The sequence below is a fragment of the Sciurus carolinensis genome, chromosome 10 (assembly GCF_902686445.1).
Source record: "Sciurus carolinensis chromosome 10, mSciCar1.2, whole genome shotgun sequence".
In the NCBI taxonomy this organism is placed as follows: Eukaryota; Metazoa; Chordata; class Mammalia; order Rodentia; family Sciuridae; genus Sciurus; species Sciurus carolinensis.
The window spans coordinates 66,812,067-66,837,309 of record NC_062222.1 but is presented as its reverse complement, the minus strand read 5'-3'; the positions used below and the strand labels follow the sequence as shown (position 1 = coordinate 66,837,309).

The 25,243-nt window shown below is 38.8% G+C and overlaps 1 protein-coding gene and 1 long non-coding RNA gene across 8 annotated transcripts in view; one reads left to right on the top strand and one right to left on the bottom strand.

The window, feature by feature from the left end:
• Positions 1-558: 558 nt before the first annotated feature.
• LOC124994042 (uncharacterized) lies at positions 559-8,694 on the bottom strand. 2 transcript variants are annotated; one of them, XR_007110428.1, is made up of 4 exons: positions 7,718-8,694; positions 2,181-2,271; positions 1,943-2,103; positions 559-1,451 (listed from the first exon to the last, which is right to left on the bottom strand). It is a non-coding gene; the product is annotated as an uncharacterized LOC124994042 (long non-coding RNA). The 2 variants fall into 2 exon arrangements; XR_007110429.1 differs by lacking the exon at positions 1,943-2,103.
• Herc3 (HECT and RLD domain containing E3 ubiquitin protein ligase 3) overlaps positions 8,012-25,243 on the top strand; it is a 116,050-nt gene continuing 98,818 nt past the window's right edge. Inside the window, exons 1-3 of one of the 6 annotated variants that reach the window (XM_047565683.1) lie at positions 8,012-8,133; positions 10,364-10,423; positions 21,888-22,142. In XM_047565683.1, the coding sequence (XP_047421639.1) occupies positions 21,917-22,142 (226 nt within the window). In that variant the 5' untranslated portion in view covers positions 8,012-8,133; positions 10,364-10,423; positions 21,888-21,916. Of the gene's footprint in view, positions 8,134-10,363; positions 10,424-13,679; positions 13,701-21,887; positions 22,143-25,243 lie in introns of those variants that run through there. The other 5 variants (XR_007110427.1, XM_047565678.1, XM_047565679.1 and 2 more) reach the window with 5 other exon arrangements.

The following is a 25,243-nucleotide window of genomic DNA, read 5'->3' as shown; positions in this document are numbered from 1 at the left end:
TGCCTCCATAAGTTGCTGAGGCTGACTTTGAACTCATGATCTTCTTGCCTCAGCCTCCCTAGCTGCTGGGATTACAGGCATGTACCACTGGATCCAGCTTCTCACATCTCTTTTATAATGCAAGTCTTAAGGGCTCTGCTCTAATGACCAATTCATTTACTAAACATCTCATCTTTTTAATACCATCACCCTGGAAGACTTTCAACATAGGAATGGGGGAAGGGACACAAACATTCACAACATAGAAGGCTACAAGAGAACTCAAAGTATATGTCCCTTTTACAGTTGACCAGTAAGGTGTTTTACCTTGTTAGGGTGTACATAGCAAGGTGATTGATAGCAAAGATGATTGGACCACAAAGTATGTTATAAATTACAACACTATATTTGCTTTTTAAGAAATTGATAAAATGCCTTCTCTGGGGCTAGGGATATAGGTCAGTGGTAGTTTTTGTCTAGTAGGACTTGACCCTGGGGTTCAACCCCAGCACCACACACACACACATACATACACAAAGGGAAGAAAACTACTTTGGCAATCATTGTCACTGTTGACATAAATTATTTTTATTTTATTATTTCATTATTTATAGTATTGGATAACACAAATTCTGACACTGTCTGCTTTTCATTTTGCTAGGGAACTTGGTGAACCATCAACTCATTGTTATTGGCTTGTACAAGTGTACTGAAGATCAAAATGATTAACAACAGTTTGAGTTTGTTCAGAACTTCCTTTCTGGAACCTTTATTTTTGGCAGGTATGTGGGAGGGTTAGGGAAAACACATGACATAAAACAGAATTTTGGCAAAGAACTAACAATCCAATCATAAATTTTTAGGCACTGAGGTAATTTTTGAAATGAATATTTAGAAACATTTTACCTTAGCTAATGTTTATATATGTGCATGTTGCTCTTTACTGGGATATCTCATTTATTTTATTTTTGTTTATGTTCATATATTTCAGTAAAACTTCAGGTAATTTACAAAATTATTACAAAATATTTTTAGGATTTACTGGTTAGGAAGTAAGACAGAAGCCATTTAGATATTAGGTGTGTTTGGCTGCTACAAAACATTTTATTAGTTAAACTTGTGAACTATAAAACCTTGAGCCTGTATCCTGCCTGATCTAGCAATTCCACTTTTAGGAATTTATTCTGAGGAAATAATCAAGGCTGAGGGCAAATTTTTAGCTATAGTCACTGTTTAGTTATGTTGCACAATTATTTATAATAGCCCAAAATTGAAAACAATTTAACTTGTGCCAGGGGCAAATTGATTAAATAAATGATAATATGTCCATTTTGTCAGGTATCATGCAGATATTAAAAATGATGATGCAGAAACTGGAGTGATGATGCATGCCTGTAACCCAAGCTTCTCAGGAGGCTGAGGCAGGAGGAGGATCACAAGTTGGAGGCTGGCTTGAGCAATTTAGAGAGATTCTGTCTCAAAATGAAAAAGAATAAAAATAAAAGGGCTGGGGATATAGCTCAGTGGTAGAGTGCCCCTGGGTTTAAATCCCAGTAACACACACACACACACACACACACACACACACACATTGTAGAATATATCTAATTCTAACTCTATGAAGATGTTCAAAGTATGTTGAAAACAGACATGATTATGTATAGAATAAGATACTATTTTTTGTAGTTACTAAACAGAACTACACACATTCATATGCATTTTCCATTATGGTTTTCTGATAGAATAAGCTACTTTAAAACTTGTGTATATCTGTGTTGGGAAATGCTAAACTATTAAGAACTAAATGTGTTTGGTGAAAGGACAGATTATTTTTTTTTCTTTTTTTCTTATATGGATTTATATTTTATATTTGTATAAGATATATATTTATATTTTACATTTTCTACAGTGAATATATACTGCATCTGTAAAGAGAACAACAAATTGGTTTTTATTTACATACCTAAGAACAGGAAAATGACATGGGAACGTTAAAATGAAACTTGAGGTTAGTTCTTCAGATGAATGCAATAGGATTTTATATAGACCACTCAATTTGCTCTAGGCTTTCAAGAGTCAATGGAAAGAGGGAAACTGAATCAACAGAATCAATAACGATAGTATCTGTAACATCAAAACAATCTGTTAATCAATAGCTTAAGAGTAAATATGATGACAGATTTCATTTGGCTTTTACTTACATGTAGGCTGAAACCAAAATGCTGAAGGCCAGTGGAAAATTAAATACCAAGTTTTTTAGTTTCCTCTTATAGTAAAGGGTAGCCACAAAGTCTGGAAAAGCAAAAAATATTTTATTCCTTTTTATATTCAGCATATTACATATACTATGTTAAATTGTTACATATCAATTTTGCAGAGTGAAACTCCTTCATTACTTACTTCTCTTAGGGTATACATTTATTCAATAAAAATCAGAGGGAGAAATCTACCAAGGCAGCACATTGCAGCTGCTTTTGCTGGGATTGAGGAAGATGTTGTGATAATACATCGTGTCTATTATAATATGAATTATGCATTGTTACAAGGGACAACACATTCCACATATTGTGTAATAACAACAAACCATTTATTACATTGGTCTGTGTTTCCAGATTTTATGTACAGCATATAAAGCTGTCTAATGTTATGGGATATAACATTATATACCTATATATAACATTATATACCTCTTGAAGTTCCACAGTCACATTAGCTTTTCTTAGATATAATAAAATTCCTTAAATTTCATTTGACCCAGATTTAGTAAAACTTCAAAGTTAGTTTCTTCCCACTTTTTTGATTTTCCTTTCTAGAAGAATAAAACAGCTGCCTACTCTCTGGCATTTATGATATATGTACAATAGTCAGGGGCAGTGGTGTACACCTGTGATCCCATAATTCCAGCGGAGGCTGAGGCAGGAGGATTCCAAGTTCTAGGTCAGCCTGGGTAAGTTAGCAAGGCTCTGTCTCAAAATAAAAATAAAGGGACTGAGGCTGTAGCTTGGTGGTAAAGTACCTCTGGGTTAAATCCCCAACACCAAAATATAAAATAAGGATACATGCAGCTACACAGTGCAAACATGATCTTTGCTGCATTCTCTTGTGGAAATAAAAATAAAGATGGCTGCAATTTGGTCAAGAGCGAGCAGAATTTCTCTGTGAACCTCAGAGATCATATTTGACAGGCTGAAGTTTGCCTTGCAGGCAAAAGTCTGTCCCTCAAAATTCTGCCTCCAGATAGAGAATGCTGTTTGTAAAGAATGTGCTTGTAAGACTACAGATTGCGACATTTTCTAATCATGGGACTTCTCGTCTCTTGCTGTTTTAAAACTTACCGCTTACTGATGATCTCTTCAAGATAGCCTCCTAGCAACCAATCATGTATAGCTTAATGTGTGAACACACTCCAGTACTAATCTAAATCATTCAAAACAATATGTGTAATTATTAGGGCCAATAGAAAAATTTCAAAATAAACTACTTGCACCTTACCCCATTGTTGCCCTTTTATCCCTTTAAAAATCTAGTCCTCTTTACCCTTAATAGAACACTTATTTGGTTTCTAACTGATCCAGTGTCTTCTGACTTGCAAATCTATTTTGTACTTGAATAAACACTGTCCTTGCTTTCTATTTTAATCTTTAGTCTCTCTCTCTTTCCATGTTCGAACCCAAGAGTACTTTACCACTGACCTACAACCCCAGCCCTTTTTGTTTTTTATTTTGAGACAGGGTCTGCTAAGTTGCTTAAGGGTCTCACTAAATTGCTGAAGCTGGCCTCTCTAACTTGCAGTCCTGCCTCAGCCTTGTGAGTTGCAGGGATTATAGGTGTGCACCACCATGCTCGGCTTTGTTTATGATTTCTTGGTTTGTACCCTCAAGAACTCATTTTGTTAGTTCGGCACCTGGTGGATTTCCAGGAATGCAATTTTTGGGATCTTTAGAAAAGAGAAAGCTTCATGGAAATTTTCACTTCCTAAAGTTGTATTGCATGAAATAGAATTTCAGAGACAAGCAGAAAATGTTCATCCATCCAAATTCTATAAACATTAATAAATTTTAACTTATATAGTGATGAGTTTCTTATATTTAAGGTAAGGTTCTTGTGCTTCATCCAAATGGCTTAAGGTAAAAAAATGTGGAGGGGTAAAGGAGAGAATCACAAGAAAGAAAAAAAGGAAGAAAATAATATATACTTAAACTCTATAAAATAGATTCAAGAAAAATAAAGGAATAATCCTAATGGCTGCAAGCTCTTTGTAATCAGATATGATGCTTCTTATCTAGCACTACTATACATGGAACTTATTCAACAGTATTTAATGATTTTTTGATGGATGGTAATATTGATTTATTGTGATGTTTTTCTTTTATTTTTCACATTAATAAATTAAAGCTGTGTGTTATACAACAGTTTTTAAAAAGATAACAGTGTTATATGTAGAGCTCTTAAACAGACTGTATTAACAAACAAAAACAGTGAAAAAAGTTTTACAGCTGATTTTCCCTTTAAGTATTGACTAGACTGAAAATCAGTACTTCTTTTGGGAGGTGGCTCAGAAACACCTTGTCGAAAGGTAGCCATACGAGGTGCATCTGCTTTACCTGTGGAATAGTGCCTTCCTCTCCTAGGGGTGAAGAAAAGAATTCTTCAAAAGTGTATCCAAAGAGAATAGTTTCATATTGACAAATGGTGCATGTGACAAATGATAGCCAGGTACAGGGTTTGGGGCTCATGCTTGTAATCCTGGTGCCTCCTGAAGCTAAGGCAGGAGGATCACAAGTTCCAGGCCAACCTCAGCAATTTATCAAGGTTCTAAGCAACTTAATGAGACCCTGTCTTAAAATGAAAAATAAAAAGGGCTTGAACTGCAGCTCAATGGTAAAGCCCTTTAGGTTCAATTCCCAGTACAAAAAAAAAGTGTATATGAGAGTCAGAATGTCATGATTGACTATTTTTCACATCAGTTTCATCTATGATATCAGAAATCCATCTGTCACTTTCTAAGTTTACCAAGTGAATGTTTAATGTTTGTTTGCAGGACAAGTAAGATAAACACAGAGTAGGGAGAAAAACAATCATCAAATTTCCATTGGAAATTTGCTTGGATTCAAAATAGACATGCATTTTAAGTAGTGAGCTGTGAAGAATGGAACAAATCAGCATGCATTCAGGTGAAAATGAGCAGCTCTGGGCATCATTCTTTTGTCAGGGGGATTCCTCTCCTGCTGAGTGATAGAGATGGGCCCTCCACTATGTCAACAGTTAAGAGTTAGAATTTATTAAATCTTTCATTTTTTAACAGGAATGTCTGTTTTTCTTTTGGGTCCTGGGGATGGAACTTCAGGTTTCTAATATGGTAGGCAAGCACTCTACTACTGAGCTACATCCCTAGCCCTTTTTATTTAAAAATTTTTATTTTGAGATGGGGGGGTCTCTGATAAATTGCCTTTGCTGGTCTCCAACTTGAGGTCCTCCAGGCGCAATCTATTGAGTAGCTGGGATTACAGGTGTGTGCTACCATGCCTTGTAAGTGTCTGGTTTTTTTCCATAAAATTTATCCTGGTTAGCAACTACCTATTTCTTGATGCAAGTATTAGGCTAATGTTAGCATTCCCCTACTCCTTAATGGCAATAGGGACTGTGTCGTTTTGCTCACCAATGTATCCACAGGGAGGGATGTTATAGTAGATGCTCAACACATATATAGTATGCTTGTTAGAAAACACATGGCAAGAGCTGGGGTTGTGGCTCAGTGGTAGAGTGCTGCCTACCACTGAGACATTGAGTTCAATCCTCAGCACCACATAAAAAACAAGTAAATAAATAAAGGTATTGTGTCCATCTATAACTAAAAAATAATTAAAAACACATGGCAAGTCAGCCAAGAAATGTATGGAAGATGGACCTATTGAAATGGTAAGAAAAATAAACCATGCCCTCTTCAAACCAGTTTAAATATATGCTACTAGGACTATTTTTGATGCTGGGGCTATTTAAAACCATTTTGGTAAAGAAAGCAGGGCCAACTTACTGAGAAAATTGCTCTATTACATTGGTTCAATTAAGAAAAGAAAATGAGCCAGGTGCGATGGTGCACACCTGTAATCCCAGCTATATGAGGCAGGAATTGAATTTAGTGAGACCCTGTCCCCCCAAAAAAGGGTGGGAGGTGATTAGAGATATAGTTAGGTGGTAGAGTACCCCTGGATTCAATTCCTGGTATCAAAACCTGTGGTATTTTCACTGGTCTATGAAGTATGTTCCCAGGATTCTTGCAGGCTGTTTGGTAAGGAAGCTTATAGTACCATAGTGTGTTACTTAGACATCACTTCTACCCCATACCCAGGGTTGAATCTTTGATAATCGATCTCTTTTTTTGTACTGGGGATTGAACCCAGGGGGGCCTAAACACTAAGCCACATTCCAGGGGATTTTACTTAAAATTTTATTTTTTAATTTGAGACAGGGTCTTGCTAAATTCTTGAGGCTGGCCTAGAACTTGCAATCCTCCTGCCTCAGCCTCCAACGTTGTTGGGTACTTTACCTGGCTCAGTCTTTTTTCAAGATAAAATTCTACATGAAAAACACCTGAGCCATGGGCCAGATACACTAACCCAAATACTAATTGATTACAAACCTCATATTTGAAATGTGAAAATAGGATCTCACTCTTTCACCCTTCTTTCTACCATGACTCCTCTTTGACCATTTCCTCAGTTTTTTTTTTTTTTTTTTTTTTTTTTTGGTGACACTATCTCTAGACTGGGTCTATTGTAATAGACTGATCTTTTGTGAAACTGCCACACATCTGGAGCACAAGTGAATTCTATTATTCTTGTCCCCAGGGTTTTTAAACATAGCCAATGTGAAATCAAATTTAAAAGGTTTGCATTGTTATCTTAGATGATCTTAACTACTTGATAACTGAGATGCTACTTATCTTTCTTGTCTCAGGGGTATTTGACAGTTTGCCTTATTTCACTGAGGATTCACTTGAAGCCAACATTGTCTCATCCTCAGGATACAACACCACTCCTCAAAACTTTTTTTCTGCTTGGTCAATTTGTTAGGTTCTCAGACCAGGTGATTGTAGACCTGAGGTGATTTAAATGTCCTTGGAAAGAACTGTTCTGGTCCAAATGCCAGGTTATAAAAATTCTCCCACTAGGACAGTCATCCTAAAGCACTAGTTTCTCAATCTGCATTTCAGATTTAAGGAGGGCTGACACATGAAGTCACCTTCGAGAATGTTTTCTTCAAAAGATTATCTGTAGATCAGATAAGGGCCAGGGAGAGTCTAAAAGCACACGTGACCTTGGGGAGGAAGCCGGGGAAAGTGAAGAAGGACAAACTTCTTTTTAAAATCCGTTATTGGGTTTTAGGCCACAGGTTCAGATTATGATTTGAGATCTTATACTCAGTGACTCTGCTTTTCATGCTTTTTCAAGCTCTCCTTTCTTCTGCAGCACAGCTCTCCTCTCAGACTCTCAACTCCCCAGAAGGGCGCTGGCAGCACCCTCCGCTGCAGCGGACCTCCTTCCCGCCTCTCTCACTGCGCAGCCCCGAATCCCTCACGTTTCAGCTCTGCGCTTCCCATGGTCCTCCGAAGGCAAGTAAAACAGAATACTGCACTCATCCTCATTTGTCACTCTCTAGCTTTTTTTTAACCCTGCTCTCAGGGCTTTCGGTCATTTCTGCAAAGATAAGAACCAGACCCAAACCTAAATAAACCGACCATCAGTTCTTTCGCTTCCCCATCAGTGAAAAGCAGTCTTATTCCTGCCGAAAGCTGTGTCTTGGAGTCCGATCTCAGCTCACACGCCAGTGTCGCTGTCCCTTGCTGGGTCGGCGGTCCTGTCACCTCCGGCCGCCCGCGCCTCCTTCTCCGGCCTGGGCCTCTCCCCGCCTCCCGCCCGCGGCTCGCGTCGCCCCGCCTCAATTCCGCGCTACCGCAGTCACTATTGGTGCGCGGTCAGCCCAGAATGACGTCCATTGGCCAGGTGAAAAGTCATTCACCCAGCGCATTCCGCCGCCCGCAGGCTTGCGGGGAAACTTCCTTATTATTGTGACGCCGAAAACCGAGAAACCCCGAGCCGGGCCAGAGGGGCTGTGACAGTCGGAATCCCGAGCTGCGGTTCGGCAGCTGCCGAGGTGCGCGGGGCGGGGGCCGGGGTTCTAGGGAGGAGGGCATCATAGAGCTGCAGCCGCGCGGCCGCCGCATCTCGCCCGGCGCGGCTGTCGGCGCGCGGATCCCAAAGGGGCGGCTGCCGCTCTTCCCGCGGCTCCGGCGGCACAGGCGGCTGCAGGGCACCTAGCGCGGCGATTCGCGGCCGGGGTGCGGGTGGCGGGCCTGCGCCGGGCGCCTCCCTGGCGTTCTCCGGGGCTTGCCCTCTTGCTAAAGAGCCCCGCTCCAGGAAAGGATAGAAAAGCATTCAAAATGGGAGCGCCCCCCCTCTCCCCGCCCAGATTCGGCTGCCCGCAGCCCGCGAGGAATTGCGACGCAGAAAGTCAAAAGGAGGCCCCTTTCCTTCCTCTTTCCCCTGCCCCCATTTAAATTTTGGGCTCCAGTGACCTCCTTGCCGTGAGGGGCGCGGTTGCTTCCTCGCGAAATGAGAGCCGGTGAGGCCTCGGCATTTCGGGGAACCTCGGTGGCCGCAAGGAGTTGGCGCTGGGGACGCGGGGCACTGCGTCCGCGGTGACAGCGCCGGTGGGGCCGCGGCGCCCGGCACCACCCACCTGGCGGAGGCCGAGCCGGGCTCGTCTGGCTCCGGTCCGCCTCTTGGGCGGAGCCGGGCCGGAGGGTGTGTGTGGACACGTGTGCGTGGACACGTGTGCTCGCCTGTGTGTGTGCCGACACGTAAGTGCGCGGACCGGCACCGGGGTGTTGGCAGTCGGGACGTCGGGGCCGGTGGGACTTCGAGTCATTCGGAGTGGCCAACCAGGACAACTAGACCGAGAAGAGCATGAGTAACCTGAAACAAATGAACCTGTTAGAGACAGGACCTCCTGCAACTGTGCATTGATGCTGAATAAGTATTTGAACTTTGCTGTTGCCCGGTCACTGTTTCTGGCTGTTTTTTTGTTTACATTTTAGATTTCAAATCAGTCCCCGTTAGAAAGTATCTGAAATTCATAGCTAAGCTTTCCAGAAGTTTGCTTGAATTCCTCACACATGGAATGGCTCGTTAAAGACGATTCAAGCACTCTTCCATTTTTGTGTGCCTTCTGGCTCCACAAATAGGAAACTATTTCTAGAACCTTCATTTGATGACTTGATAACATCAAGGGAACTGATTTTTAACTCTAGACTGGGAAGAAAGAAAAATAAAATCAGAATTAACCGACCTTTTAAGTGCAGTGACTAGAGAGAGGGTATCATGTTTTAATATGAGATAAATGTTCTCGTTTTTTGCATTTTTCTTTTCTGTGGAAGAGGAGGGAGTGACATTATGAATCAGAAAAGCCAAATAGATCAATCACATATTTCTTGAGCGAAATAGATGAATTATATGTTCCACAGCATTGACCCCCATCCAGTTTGGGAACCTTCTGTAGAAGGTATAATGCAGAAATCAATGTTAGAAAACTTGCAAAACTCCATTGGCTAAGACTTGTTTAGTGGATAGTTGGGTTTTCATTTTTGAAAAAGAAACAGGGATTCTAAAAAGACCCACATGGTGTGGTTGACGCTTTTTAGTTACAGCATTTCATTCTGAAGAACACATTAACATTTCTTAAGGTTTGGATAGCCAATTAAAAACATTTCTATACATAATGAAAGTTGCACCCCTAGTGGTGATACAAGATAGTTTTGCCCTGAATTTCAGAAATCAAAGTGATCTCCAAACTTAATGGAATTTTCTGTGAGAAGATAGAAATAAAATTATGATGCTTGTATCTAAAAATCATGCAGGACTTTTTAGAGACTTGTGCCTCTCAGTCTCTTGTTTTGCATGATAGAGGGCGTGCTAATGAGGAGGAATGAAAGGGGGAGAGTCTTCATTTTCCCCTACTGGGCAAAATAGTTACAATGTGTGTGTTATACAGAAAAAGAAAACAGAGAAAATTGAATTATTTTCCAGAAATTAGCCTTCATAACCTAACCTAAATGTGTTAGGCTAATTAATGCTATTTTTACTACTCCCTGTCAAATGGCAGGAATTTTATAAGGTGGTATATGTGACTCAAATTCACATTTACATGATGCAAATTAATATCTTCAAGGTTGGTTTGAAGTTCCCCGGGCCAAATTCCCATCTTGAGATACAGTGTTTGGGGAATACTCAAACTTGAATCTTTAAAGATATCTTATTTTCAGAAGTTTACTTCTGTCTTTGCTGAGTTCTGTACAAATGTTAATTATCGTTTCTTTAACTTGCAGCTTCCAAGGTAAGGTGGAACAGTTCGGCTTCTAGTTCTAATGCCAAGTGTGTGATCTTTGGTGAGTTACTTATTTTCTCTGAACCTCAGTTTTTCTCATCTTACAAATGGAGATAGTATCAAACTCAGATAAAACTGATAAAAGGATTAAACAAGACAATGTCAAGGACTCAGGCAGATATAGCTGCCTAGAGAATAACCTTAACAAATCTTAATGCGTTCCTTCTGCTGTGAGGCAGTGAAAACAAGGTAAGCCCAGGAGTTGGGAGACCTGGTTTCTGGTCTCTGCTTCAACTGCTTACCTCTAGAGAACCAGTTACTTGGCCCATGAAGGCCTCAGCTGCCATTAAAGTGAGGTTAGGAATGTAAGTCTCTTGCCTAGAGGTTGGATCAAATGGACTGTTAAGGCCTCTTTAATAAGATGATCCTTTTGATGATATAACTTTGCTCCCTTTAACATTTACTACTTTTAAAATTAATACCTGTTAGTGGCAAGGACACGTGCTTCTGTGTAAGTGAACTGGTTTTATTGTGTCAGTGAACCTAGAGGAAGGTCTGGTTAACTCTGTTGAGATTGGGTCATCTAGGTTCTAGTTGTCTAAAAACATCCCCACTGATTTAGTTAATATGAGCTCTCTGTTGTGTACAACTTCCTCTTTAAAGTTTTATTCTAGTTGTCTAAAAACATCCCCACTGATTAGTTAATATGAGCTCTCTGTACAACTTCCTCTTTAAAGTTTTATTTTCAAAATAGCGTGTGTCTTGGCCACCTTTTATTTAATAGTGTAGTGCCACACTTAAGAGTACAGTGCCATGTTTAAGAGCATGGACTTTGAAGTCTAGTAGAAGAGATTTCAATTCTGCCTTTGACTTAGTAAGTTTCCATTTTGGCTACTTATTTACATGTTCTTGAGCAAGTGACTTAATCTTGCTAATCCTGGGGGTTCCAAAGTGGTTAGGCCAATTAGTACTACCACCAACTGTGTTAGAGTTCTTTCTATATCTTTTGATTTGACAACGGGCAGATTAAATAATCTATGTAAAGTTTTTAGCACAGATCCAGATACATAGTAGGCTTGCAGTCACAGTATAAATTATTTATTGAGCCCTTACTATGTGCTAGACACTAATCTAGCCTCTGAGGGTAGAGAAATGAACAAAAGAGGCTCAGTTCTTCCTTCCTGGAGCTTCCATGGATAGCTAGAATTCCATATTCTCAATTCTAGCATGGTGGTGATTTCTTTTGTTTTCTTTTGTTTTGAGCTGGGGAATCAAACCCAGGGCCTTCTTGGAAAGGCAAGCACTTTGCTACTGAGCTGCACTCCCAGCCCATGCTGGTGATATAGGTCCATACCATTTAAAGTTAATTTCTGTTGTAAAAGGAATTCTATTTTCAAATCTGCTGAAACGTGGTGAGGGGTCAGTACATTTCAGGTAGAGGAAATACATTATTATTTTTTGTTATTGCATACAGAAAAATTGTGGGAATTCTGATTTTCTCAGATTCGTGTTCACTTCAGTAGGTACCTGTCAAGCTTCTACTGTGCTCCTGTACTCTGAGAACAGGAGATACAGAGGTGAATAAACCCTACTCTCCACAAACTTCCCATCTGTAGGGAGAAGGTGTTGATGGAGAAAATGCAAGAAGCAGTGTTACTGCTTCAGCATTACTTTTATTTATTTTTTTATTATGAAGTATTTATAAAATAATGTATGTGAAATATGTACTAAGAAATATATAGGTCAGACATGGTGGTGCATGCCTGTAATCCCAGTTGAGTAGACTGAGGCAGGAGGATCTTGAGTTCAAAGCTAGCCTCAGCAAAAGCAAGGTGCTAAGCAATTCAATGGGATGCTGTTTCTAAGTAAAATACAAAATGGGTCTGGGGTGTGGCTCAGTGGTGGAGTGCCCCTGAGTTCAATCCCTGGTGGCCCCCCCACCCCTCCCCCCACCACCAAAAAAAGAATGTGGAAAAAAAAGACAAAAACAACATGAACCCTACTTTTAGAACTCCTCTGTTTGTGCTCCTTCCAGATTGTTTTCTCCATCCTTCTATTTCTATGATCATTACCTTGTATTTTGTGTTTAATTTTTTTGTTTTTTTAATAGTTTTGCCATCATTAATGTATTTATCTCCAAATAATATGTATGTTACACTTATGTTTAAACTTTGTATAATACTTTGAATTCTGTGATTTGACTATTTTTAAGACAAATATACTGATGCTTATAAATGGAGGTAATTTATTTTTCACTCGTGCAGTATTCTATTCTCTGTATGTACTGCAGTTTATCTGTTTTTTTAATTGATGGTCATTTGGGTCTTTTAAAAGCTTTTATATTTCTAATATGTTGAAATCAACATTCTTACACATATATCTTGGTGCATATGCTCATGAGTTTTTCACTGCATTATATGATGAGATAACCACTTTCCATATGTGGCCATTTACTTTAGAATTAAAAATAATTAAAATTAAGTATTATTAAAATTTTAGTTCTTTAATTGTATTTGTCTTATTTCAAGTGCTCAGTAGCCATTTGGCTACTGGCTACCATAGTGGACAATGCAGGTATCTATATATTAGAGATCTATTTATGTTTATAACTCTATCTATCTATCTATAGTATTTTCATCATTCTAGAACTTACCGGTTTTACTCATCTTTGTATTTGTATCTCCACCTCTCGAACAAGGTGCAGGAGCACCATAGCTTCTTAATAATTTGGATGGATAGATTGTAAGCCCACCAGTAAAATTACTGTGCTATGTGGTATTCACATCTCTGGTCTTCACTAGATAATGCCTACTTGTTCTTAAAAGTTGTAATGCCAGTTTGCACTCTCACCTGCTGTGCATAAGAGTTCTAGCTGTTTAGTTGCTGTTGTCAGATTTTACCATTCTTACCAGACTGGTCCAGTGTCTTTTGAAGGCAGCCCACAGCTTACCCAGAATGCCAAGCCCAATACTAGGTAGTGAAGAAGGCACTACCTGTAAAGGGATGATCATGGGAAAGGCAGGAGTGTTTGTGTTGGTTGAAAGGATCAAAGGATCAAAGTCCTGCTAAGATGAAGGAGAGGGAGGAAGCAGCAGAGAGGGATTCACATTATTGACAACTTCTGTATGTCTTTTATGTCACTTCTGCTGCTGGGAGTAAAATTTGTGACAAAGCACGTCATTAGAATGAATCTTTTTTTGTTACTGGAGTTAATTCTGCATTTGCATTTTGATTCCAGATTTATTTAAAACTTAGATTTGGGGAGTACCTGTAAAGCACTAAAGACTTGGACATTAATTTTCCTGCAGTTGGAAAGTCCCCTCCACACTTACACTGAGGTATTTGCTTCTAAGCTTATTTGAAAGGAAGCTTATCTCTATTTTAAAACAGATTAGAAGACCTGCCTGAATGTTATTTAGGTTTTAGTGCCTTTCAAACAAAGGAATAAGAGCTAGCAAGGTTGTTGTGTTGCATATACTGATTGTAAGAAAAAGTTTAGATGTTGAAGTTTGTCTTGTAAAATTCACCTTCGTAGAACTGGTAAAAAGATATAACTGCCCCAACTTCCTTGCCCTCTCCAGAATTTAAAAGAAATACACAGAGAAAACTTTCTCCTAGCAACCTCAAAATCCCCTTCATGAAAATTATGGCAGATGTTGGAAAAGCTGTGGTACAGATTTGGCGGAACACAGTTAATGCTAATCATTGTGAGGGAGAAAGGAGTCATATCCTCACCTTCTTTTGGGAACTGTCTTGTCTGCTGAGATCTCAAAGCAGAGCACTAGGGGAGCAAGAGTAATAGTGATTACAGCAGCTGACATTTATTGGTCACTTTCTACTACATACCAAGTACCACACAAAACACTTTTTAAAAACATGCATTTTCTCATTATTCTTTACCCCATTCCCTGTCACTCTTTTCTTCATTTTAGAGAAAGGAAACAGGCTTTCCTCAGGTTTTCCAGCTAGCATATAAATTTGGGGCTTCAACTTTAGTCCTTTTTAGCCATTAAGAGTATCCTGAATTTTTTACCAAGAATAGATGAGGCTCAGTGGCAGAGTGCTTGCCTAGCACATGTGAGGCTCTGGGTTTGATTCTTAGCACCTCATAAAAATAAATAAGTAAAATAAAGGCATTGTGTCCATCTACAACTAAATATATATATATATATATATATATATATATATGTGCATACACACACACACACACACACATATATATATTTATATATTAAGAATAGGTGAGGAAAGGATGAGGAAAGTACCAGGTGTGACCATCAAGGGACAGTCATCTTTTGAAAGTCATCCTTCAAAAGCCATCTTTTATTTTGTTTTGTGATGGGAAAATAAGAGACAGAAAATGGAGGGGCTGGGACTGAGGTGGTATGGAACAACTGTGAGGAGTATAGTCCTAAGAAATCTGTGACATATTTCATAATTGTGTGTTTTGAAAGGAAATAAAAGACTCTAGGAGCAAGGGAGAGAATAGTGGGTCTGGGAAAGTGAGTAGGAGAGATCAGGGGATCAAGCTATCCAGTGATATAGACCATTGTTGAGCTTAGACCTTTAAATTTATGGACACCAGCAGCTACCAAATGTGTTTTAATTACAAGTGAAGGAAACTCAATTTTGTACAAACTTAAGCAAACAAAGGTGGTTTATTTGACTATATTTATAGTTGATTCTTATTATTTGCAGTTGTTATGTTCCATAAGGTTATTATGAACACCAACCACCTTAGTGATACAGAGCCATTGCTTCTTGACAGATATAGAGGTAGGTTCCTGCAAGCCTCTGGTCACAACATTTTTGTCAACAATTAAAACAAAACCTTGCTTCATGTGTGCCTCTGTCTAGGCACCTTATTCATTAACAAAATTATGTATTTATTTATAGAAAAAATTACTTGAGAAAGGTTTAACATTTTCCTGACCCTGTATAAGTGACAATAATTTTTAGCCTTTAGCTCATATCAGTGCTGTCTGCTGTGCTTTTTTTTTATTGGTTCTGATCTCATGGTATATCTCACAGATATAGCCGCTTCCCTATTTTTTCTTTAACTTTTCTATAGCTTCTTCATGCCCTGTAGATGTTACTTTGGCACTTTCCTGAATGTCCTCATGTACATATGGGCAGATTTCCTCTTCCTTTTTTGGATGTACCCATTAGTGATTCATTAACATTGAGTTCACAGCCAACATTATAATTCATAAATGAAGGAAATTTAACACACATTTTCTTTGTAAGACATATCACAGCTTCTTGTACCTAGGAACGTTAGACAACTCTTTACTTGAACTTTATTTTAGATTTAAACATTGCCAACAAAAAAACAGAAACAATTAAAAAAATGCAGCACTAGATAAGTTACAAAAACACTTGTTTTATACTTTGAGAGTTGGAACAAGACTGCCTTGTTCACCTTAGCCAGGAATGGGTGTGTAGGGTGACTCAAATTTTTAGCTTCTCTGTGCATGTCTGGGAATGACATGCACAAATGACAAGCACTCCAAATATTGGTTTTGGGGTTACAAATACATTTTATTGAATAGTCATATTCACAAGTATGGAAGCCATCAATAATGAAAATCAGCCAGAGCTGGGCACGATTGCGCACGCCTGTAATCCCAGCTGAGACAGGAGGAACCCAAGTTCAAAACCAGCCTCAACAATGACGAGGCGCTAAGCAACTCAGTGAGACTCTAAAGCAAATACAAAATAGGGTTGGGGATATGGCTCAGTGGTTGAGTGCCCCTGAGTTCAATCCCTGGTAGCAAATAAAAAGAAAAAGAAAATCAGTCAGATGTAGAGTAAATAAAGATGGTGGTGCAGGTACCAGACAAGAGGGGGAGTGAAAGTTCAATCGTACTGGATGGAGCTCTTTCTGTCTCTTATCTGAATCTCTGTGAATTGTAGCATGATAATCTCTTATAGATAATTCTCCATGTGACGAGGAAGGTAACTTCCAATAGCCTCAGTTATCCTTCAGAGGCAAAAGGTAGTCTCTCACCAGAGCTCCATAGAACATAATATGGGGAAGACTCTAGTCCAGATGGAAGTGTGAACCTATGCCTGCACTGATCACTGTGACTTAAAGGTGACATTCTTTTATTGACTTGACATGTCACATGGGGTATGGCCTAAAAATGGCAATCTTTTGTTGGTTGGGCATGAGTTGTATGCTAGGGCATAGGAATGACTTTTCTGATTGGCTTGGTCAGGGTCATGCCCATCCCTGTTCAATCTGGGAGTGGAGTTTGATACTAAAGAGAGACTTGAGAGATATGAGCAGAAAAAACTAGTACATAATATACATGAGAAATTTTTGAAAAACTAACTTTTGTTGTTTAGAAAGAAGTACCACATTAAGATGCAGCTTTCTTTTACCTTAAATGCATTTCAGTTTAGTCATAGGGTACAAAGTTTCAGTTAGACAGGAAGAATATGTTTTTGAGAGCTATTGTATAGCATGGTGACTAATATATTTAATATAAGTATTGTACAGTCAGCCCTTTATATCTGTGGGTTCCACATTTACAGATTCCAACCAACAGTGAAAAGACTTAAAAAATTATGTCTGAATTGAATATGTACAGACTTTTTTCTTCTTGTAATAATTCCCTAAACATGTTATTTATGTAGCATTTCAATTATATTAGGCATAAATAATCTAGAGATAGTTTAAAGTATATTGGAGGATTGCTTTGGTTATATACAGATATTACATCGTCGCTGCCTGCGGCAACAATCCCGTGAATATTTATTACCGCCCGCAGCAACAATTGCGCGGGTATTTATCGGAGGTGGACTGGAAACTGAGCTACTTCTATTATCTTTCTTTTTGTGCGCTGCTTTCTTGCTTGTTTGCTTGTTCCCTAGCTTATAGAGGAAGTTGTAGAAAAAGAGAGAGAGAGGAAGAAAAGGCTTTGCTTAAAGGAGAATCTTTGCTTATCGGAGAGGCTACACTTTCAGAGATGCTACTTCTTCTTAGAGTTCTGCTGCTTCTTCTTAAAGGTGCATCCTACATCCTGTGTCCTAAAGGTGCGTGCTAGAAGTGTGTGCTAAAGGTGTGTCTATGGTGCATCCCGCGTACTGCGATCTGGGATCTGCCATGTGCCTTCTGCGATCTAGCAGAGGTGCTGCTTATACGATGTGCTTCCTATAGGTGCGTGTCTTATATACCTAAGGCAGCCAATCAGCTTAGGATTAGCACAATTGAAGCACGCCCCTCGGTACCAATCAAGAAAGAATGAGGAATATCTGTTGACCACTAGCACAGAGGAGACGTTAACTAATCAGGCAAAAGTAGATCACGCCGTGTTAACACTAACCATGCGCCACCTTTTAGCTCAAAGCCAGCCACCATCTTAGGGTTACCCGAACATGTCTTCTGCACATAATTTTTTAGAAGAGACTTGAGGATCTGTGGATTTTGGTATCCTGGGGGTGCAGTCCTGGAACAGTCCTTCACAGATACTGAGGGATACCTTTATTTCAAAATTGCTGAGAAACTAAAATTCTGATGTTCTTACCACAAAAAGGGTAAGTATGTGAGATGATGGATATGTTAAGTAGCTTGATTAGTCATTCCACAACATATTTATATATATACACAAATATCACATTGATCGTACCTGCTAAATATATACAATTATTACTTTTCAGTCAAAAGCTAAGAAAATGCATTTTGGTCATGACCTTTTACAATCTGTTTATCTTTGCTCTTGTTTGTTGCTGCCATTTTTGTTCAGTATAAATATGCTACTGTGGATATTGTTTGCAGGTCTTTGTGTACAAATAGTCATGGCTTCTTGGTACCATAGTTTTAGACACATTGTTTATACTCGGTTTAATCTTACAGCTGCCTAATCTCATCTATTATCTATAAATTCTGATTAATTTTGCTTGTGGAGGGCAAATTTATTCTCAAGTTTTAGGACATCCTGGATTATGTAGTGACTACAACTTAGTCATTCTACCAATATTTGTATTGGGGTGTTGTAGGTGACATATAAATCTACTGGGTAACAGTGTAGCCCTGTGGATAACTGTGGACATTTATTTGAATCAGGCTCAGATTTACAGGCTCCTTCCAGCCTTGTGACCTTGGGCATGCTTCTTCATCTCGCTGAGCCTTGCTTTTTCTGAAAATGATGCTAAAAATAGTACTAATAGTGTAGGGTTTTTGTGAAGATGAAGTGATATAATGACATAAATTGCTTATTAGCACAGTGATTGATGTATAGTATTCTGTGATGTTGCTTATATAAGTATGGGTAGGAGAGATAAGGCAAACTCATGAAACATTAAGAATGAAGAAAGAAATTAGTGTGGATAACAGCAATTGAGCAAGTGGGGAAAATTAAATTGTGAGTAGATTACATGATCTTATCCTTACACTACCACCTTGCCAGTTTTATATATTTTAACTTTCTTCCATTTCCCTTAACTTTTTCAATTCACCTCCCCCCCAAAAAAATGTTTAATACTTTTTAGTCTAGGGTCTAGACAAGGAGTTAAAATCTTGGAAAGAAGCAGAACTTTCTGGTTAAGAGAGCAAATTGAGATTCAGCTTTTATACTTTATTTTGGTCCTTTTCATATCTTTCCTGTGAACCTCAAAGAGTTCAAAGAGTAAGTCAGATTATTGTAATGCAGTTGTGAAATTAGGTTGTTCATACAAATTAATGTCACGAAGTTAAGGACAAAGTACTATATTTGTTAAGAAGGGTGGAAAGAATTAACTTCATTTACATTGTAATTAATTAGTACACATTTGGGAATGATTGTATGTTGGGAGAAGACAGTTTTCTATTTTAAAAGCTGAGTTTGTGTAAGAAAAACCAATTAGGCCTCCATCTTTGTAGTTTTAAATTTATAAAAATTAGTGAAAATTCTCTCCTGTAGATTGAATGATGAATGCAGCTTTGGCATGTTCCCCCTCATCCTGTAGTTCAAAGACTTCACCTTTTCTTTTAGAATCCATCCTCTTTCCTTGGTGAAGGATTAACTAAGACACCCTGGAAGTCTGCAGTCTTGCCTTGCAGTGTTGGTGTTTTGACCTGTAGAACTAGAAACTGTGATTCTCAATGTGCAGTGAATAGCAGCTTGAACAAGTATAGTTAAAAAATGATATTCAATATCATAATTAAAATTTATATTTGGAAACTGAAATATAATCGAAATTCCTAAGATCAGTCCTTGGCACTCTTTATTTTAATCCAAATGAAGTGATTTGAGCCCAGGACCATACTGATTAGAGGTTTAGTGTATCCCCCACATTTCTAAGAATTCCTGAGGGGAAGAAGATTGTTTAAGTTATCCTATCATGACTCACCCAAAGTTCTTGCTTTTCATGTAGTCTCCAGTGTTTTTGAGGGGACTCCAGGGGCTTTTCCTCAAGGTTCTTTTGATTTTGCCTATGCTGGTAAAGTACAATTATTTCAGGAGTGTTTCTTTACAACAGAAAATTTGGGATTCTGAAAAGTAACTATAGGACAAAAAACAATTTCAAACTATGTTAGACATTACTGTTCTCAAAATTCATCTGTTCTTAAAGAATCTATAGTTTACTGATCACGTTCCAAATTTGTAGCCGTACTACAGATTTCAATCACTCCCTCTTAATTTGGTATCTGAAACAGGAGCTTCAATTGTATTATGACATACTTATGATTTTTCCCTTTCCTTAGAACAAGAGGGGCCCATTAGGTGTTTTCTGGAACAGAAGGATCACCTACTTGAGATTTCCAACGTTAGCAATAGAAAGAACTTTTGAAGTTTTAGTATTTAAAAAGAAAGGCTAATCAAAGCATTACACAGAGTTTTCCCTCTTAAGTGTTTGTAAGCAGAAAAAGGCAATAGAAGATTGATATTCTTCCACTTATTCATAGTAAACTCTTGGGATCCTTTGTCCTGTTCTGTTCTACGAGAATACATTTATCAAGCATTTTGTTCCTATTATTTTTGTAATGACAATTCCAGTAATTAAATTCAATAATACATTGACTGGTATGGACTCACAAAGGCAGGGCATGTATAGCAAGATAAAGGAGATTTTAAAAATATTAAATCTTTAATTAGATAATTCACATATTATAAAATTTGCCAATTTCAAATATAAAATTCAGTCTTTTAAAAATGTATTCACCAAGATGTATAAGCCAGCCTTACAATCTGGATGTAGAACATTCCATCACCTTTCAAAAGAAACAGGAACAGTCACTTTTTCATTCCCCTTTCTCTCACCAGCCCTAGGCAGCCACTAAACTGCTTTCTGTCTGTATAGATTTGACTTTTCTGGATATTTCAGTAAATGTAATCACACAATATGTAGTCTTTTGTGGTTTCTTTCACTTGGCATAATGTTTTTGTGGTTTACCTGTGTTCTGGCCAAATTTTCTATTGAATGGATACACTACATTTTGTTCATTCTTTCATCACTTAATGGACATTTGACTTATTTTCACCTTTTGATATTATGAATAATGCTTTCATAATATTTGTATACAAGTTTTTTTGTGGATATATTTTTGGAGTTATCTTTGGCATACACTTAGAAGTGAAATTGTTGGATCATATGGTAACTCCATGTTTTTAGCCTTTTGAGGTCTGTTTTTGAAAGCAGCTGCCACACATTCCTATCAGCAATGTAGTCGGGCTCCCATCTCTCCACCTCCTCATCAGCACTTCTTAGTTGGCCATCCCAGTGGGTGTGTGGCTCTCCCCACCATGGGGGAGAGATATGAAATTTTATTTTATTTTTTGTATGAATGAGAAGCATGCATATTAAAAGGTCATGAAACTTTAAACTAGTGTATGAGTAACGATCAGTCAAAATTGACTACCTGCTTAAGAGAAGAAATCTGTATTATACTGTGGTTTAAATGAAGGAGATTGAAATCTGGTGGGAAGTTCAGTTATGAAGGTATAGAAAGAGCTGCTAGTTAAGGCAGTGTTGTAGTGTCATGTCAGAAGGATGCAGGTTGATAGTCACCAGAACGGATCCGGAATCTCTTGGGCAGGAAGTGAATCTTGACTCAGATGTAGGTGATGGGTAAGAGGGAAAAAGGAGGTAAAATTTTTTTCCTATTTTTCATTTTCCTTTCAAGTGGTACAGTTAAACCAAGGTAAGAATAGGGTTATGTAAAGAAGTTAATTGGTTCAAATATATTTTTAAAATATTAAGCAGAAAAATCAATGAAAGGTGCATTGGAAAATGGTCTAAAGTGATGCCATGCTAGTGATTTAAAAACTGTTGCTACCTTAATGTTTTGCAGAGTGTTTCTGCCAGTTTCTGGTATCCTCAACAGCAGCCTGAAAACCACATTCTGTGTTCATGCATTCATTTAAACAAGCAAATCTTGTTTAATGTTTTATTTTGAGATGCAGGATATCTGGAGACTATTATGGGGGGAGGATTTTTTAAAAAATTGGTTGCATTTATTACCTAAATTAATTTTATCTGACCTATTTTAATTTTAATTTCTTTCTTTCTCTCTCTTTTTTTTTTAACAAAACTTCTAGGCTACATGACTCTCTGAAGGATAAGAACAATGTTATGCTGGGGATACTGGTCTCTGGGCCAACCAGGTATCGGCACCAACCTGCAAGGAATTGTGGCTGAGCCACAGGTGTGTGGATTCATATCAGACAGAAGTGTCAAGGAAGTGGCCTGTGGAGGAAACCACTCAGTGTTCCTGCTGGAGGATGGGGAGGTGTACACGTGTGGCTTGAACACTAAGGGGCAGCTGGGCCATGAGAGGGAAGGAAACAAGCCAGGTGAGTGCACCTTGTCTGCCTTGATTATTGGGAATGGAAAGGGGATCAGCAGAAGGTTGGCTGCAGATTTTGAGACCACGCGTTTCTTTTTCAGGGAAACTCTTGCTCTTTTGAGCAATGCCGGATTCCCTAATATTTAGAACTGTTGTGTCTAATTCAGGCCTTCTGATGGAAAAACAGACTTTTTCCTTTTTCATCTTGTTATATAACACATGTATTATCAATTACCAAGGAAGGGGAAGTGACTAGTTGGTTGATTTCCCATCACCCCCCTCCACCAGTAATTAAAAGCTAAGACATTTGATGGTTTTGTGGACAGGTAATCTTTAATCAATATCGAAAGTTTTTCTTCTGAATTTTATAAAGCATCTGGTGCTAAGTACTATGCTGGGTCTTGTGAGTAGAAAGATGAGTGAGATACAGTGATGAGGCTCTAGTGATCCCCCTGGCAAGTGCTGTCATGGAAGTCTGAGTGCAGTAAGTTGACGAGTATACTGGGGTTGCAGGGAGATTCAGTCTGCCTTCAGGGGTTGAGTGGGAAGGATGAGTAGGACTGTGTGTGTGTGTGTGTGTGTGAGTGAGTGAGAGAGAGAGAGAGAGAGGAAGGAAAGAATGTGCAGGAACACCCAATTTATTGCACTGAGTATGCCCAGTGGTGTGAATATAAAAGTGCAGTACAGGGTCAGAATGTGTTTAATAGTGTGGTGAGACTGGTATTAGAGGGTGATTGGAGAGAAGAAGCTGGAAAGGTAGCGGGGCTAACTAATTTCCTTAAATTTTAGTGCTTTCCATGTCTTTGGGACAGGTGCTGTGCATATTTAAGTCTGTTGGTTTGTATTTTTTTCCTTTTTATTTTTAAAGAATCTAAGTTTGACTTTCAGTGTATGTAAAGCATGGACTTGTGAGGTACTTTTAGTAGTGATGAGTCTCCTTGGTGAGAAGTAATAGGATAGGGTCTTAAATTTGACCACATTTTTTGCCACATTAGCAAGGCATGTTACCTGCTGTCCTTTTCATGCAACATAGATCAAATCTAGACACTACAACTTCATTAAGGAACATCATTGCTGTTTTTACGGCACAGTGTTACTAATATGTGTTTATTTAGACAAGTAAACTTGGGTGAGCTAGTTTTCTTCTGTGACACTGTCTCCTATTTCTTTCATTAGCTCTCATAATAAATGACTGGGCTCCATGGTTTCTCTATCCAAATGTCAATATAATCTTTATTTTTTATATTGCTCATTGGAAAAATGGTTGCAGGGCTAATCTTAAGAAAAATTATGAAGTATGTGAGGTGTGCTCATGGTCTTCCACTTCTTCATTTTCTGCTCCCAGTTTTCCTCCCTAAGATAGAACACCAGGCCTGTTTACCTAAAAGTAATATCTAGTGTCCTAGCCAGGACTTTCTTAGCCTGTGGGCCCTGAACTTGGGATTTCAAGAAAGAGGTTTGTTGAATCATCTACAGACGTATACTCTTTTTTTTTTTTTTTTTTAATTTTTTATAACATTTATTTATTTATTTTTTTGTGGTGCTGAGGATCTAACCTAGTGCCTCACACATGCTAGGCAGGCGCCGTACCACTGAGTTGCTACCCCAGCCCTAAACCAATACTCTTGTATGTACAATACATCTAATACTACAGGTTTTCAAATGATCCTGCTGTTTACTGAAATAAAACCCAGTTGAAAGTGCCACTAATTTCCGAGTCAGTACCTTCCTGTTTATCATGTGTTTACCAGTTAGGACAACATAAATAGAGTATACAACTACCATGAATGTGGCAGGGAGATTTTTTACTTTTACAAATAGTCTTACTGGAAAAGATTAAAAACCAAGGTCTTTTTTTCCCCTCTGCCTATTAAAACTCACTTTCCTAAATGTGCTCGGTTTCTCAGGTGAGAGCCAATGTCTGACAATGAATACCTGTAGAGGGGTTAATGGCAGGTCACAGCTCAAGAGCCTTTTCTTTCCTGGGGTGATGTCTGCATTTATACAGCACTTGGAGACACTTTAGGCCCACTTCACTCCAATGACTCTTGAAGGACTTGTGCTCACCCTGACCAGGCTTTGAAGGGAGTATTTTGAGAACTAGGAGATCACTCTAGAACTCCTGGAGATAATAAACTTAGAGCAAACTTGAGTCAGGTAACGTAGTAATGGAGGCATTACCCTCTCTGACCTAAAATGAGGGTTATAATATATCTTCTTTCATAGAGGGAGCTAATCTGTGTCAGCATCTAATGCAGTGTCTGGTGCTTTTTTTTTTTTTTTTTTTTTTTTAAACCTCATGCCTCCCAAATCATGCCACTGTGACGTTTTCACCATCTGGCAGAAAGCCCAGTGCTATCTCTGGAGATACAGGGAAAGATGCCTGGGTTGGGAGTTTGAAAACTGAAATCTAGTTTTTTGTCCACCAGGAAGTAATAGCATAAGTCCTGGGCAAGTTTCTGTTTCTGAGTGTGAGTTCCTATTCCTATAAAAGGAAGAGACTTCCTATTTGAATATTATAGTTATTAATGAAGTGGATTCACATGATTAAGAAGACTTCACAAAGTTTCCTGCAGCCTGTGAAGGCTGTCTTCCTCTCTTCTCAAACTCCTCTGTCTTTTGTTTGTTTTCCATAGCTCTGCCTTCTGGCAGGCAGCCTCACTGCAGAGCCACAAGTTCAGACATTCTTCACTGTACACCTTTATATTAGAACCTAGGGTGAGAGGATTCTTCTGGGGTAGCAAGAGGGAAAGGGAACAGAAATGTTGCAGTACAACCACAGCAAAGTTCTATTGGAGGCACCATGGAGAATACATCTGAGTGCAATCTGACATTTTTCTAATGGAGCCCCCTGCTGTGGCTCCATAGAGTTACTGGTAAGCAGTTGGGCTTCTGGATGTGAGAAAGTCCTGTGGAGCAGCTGCTTTGTCTGCTGCATACTAGGTCAGGCCAGTACCTTGTCATCATGTAGCCATTCACTATAGTCAGGGCTGTGTGATGGCAAGGAACCTGAGCTAGAGGGGTGCCAAGAAGGTTTTCTGATTCAACCATGGAATTCAGACATATCTAACTTTGGAATAAGTCAGACTCTAGTGTAATTTACAAGAT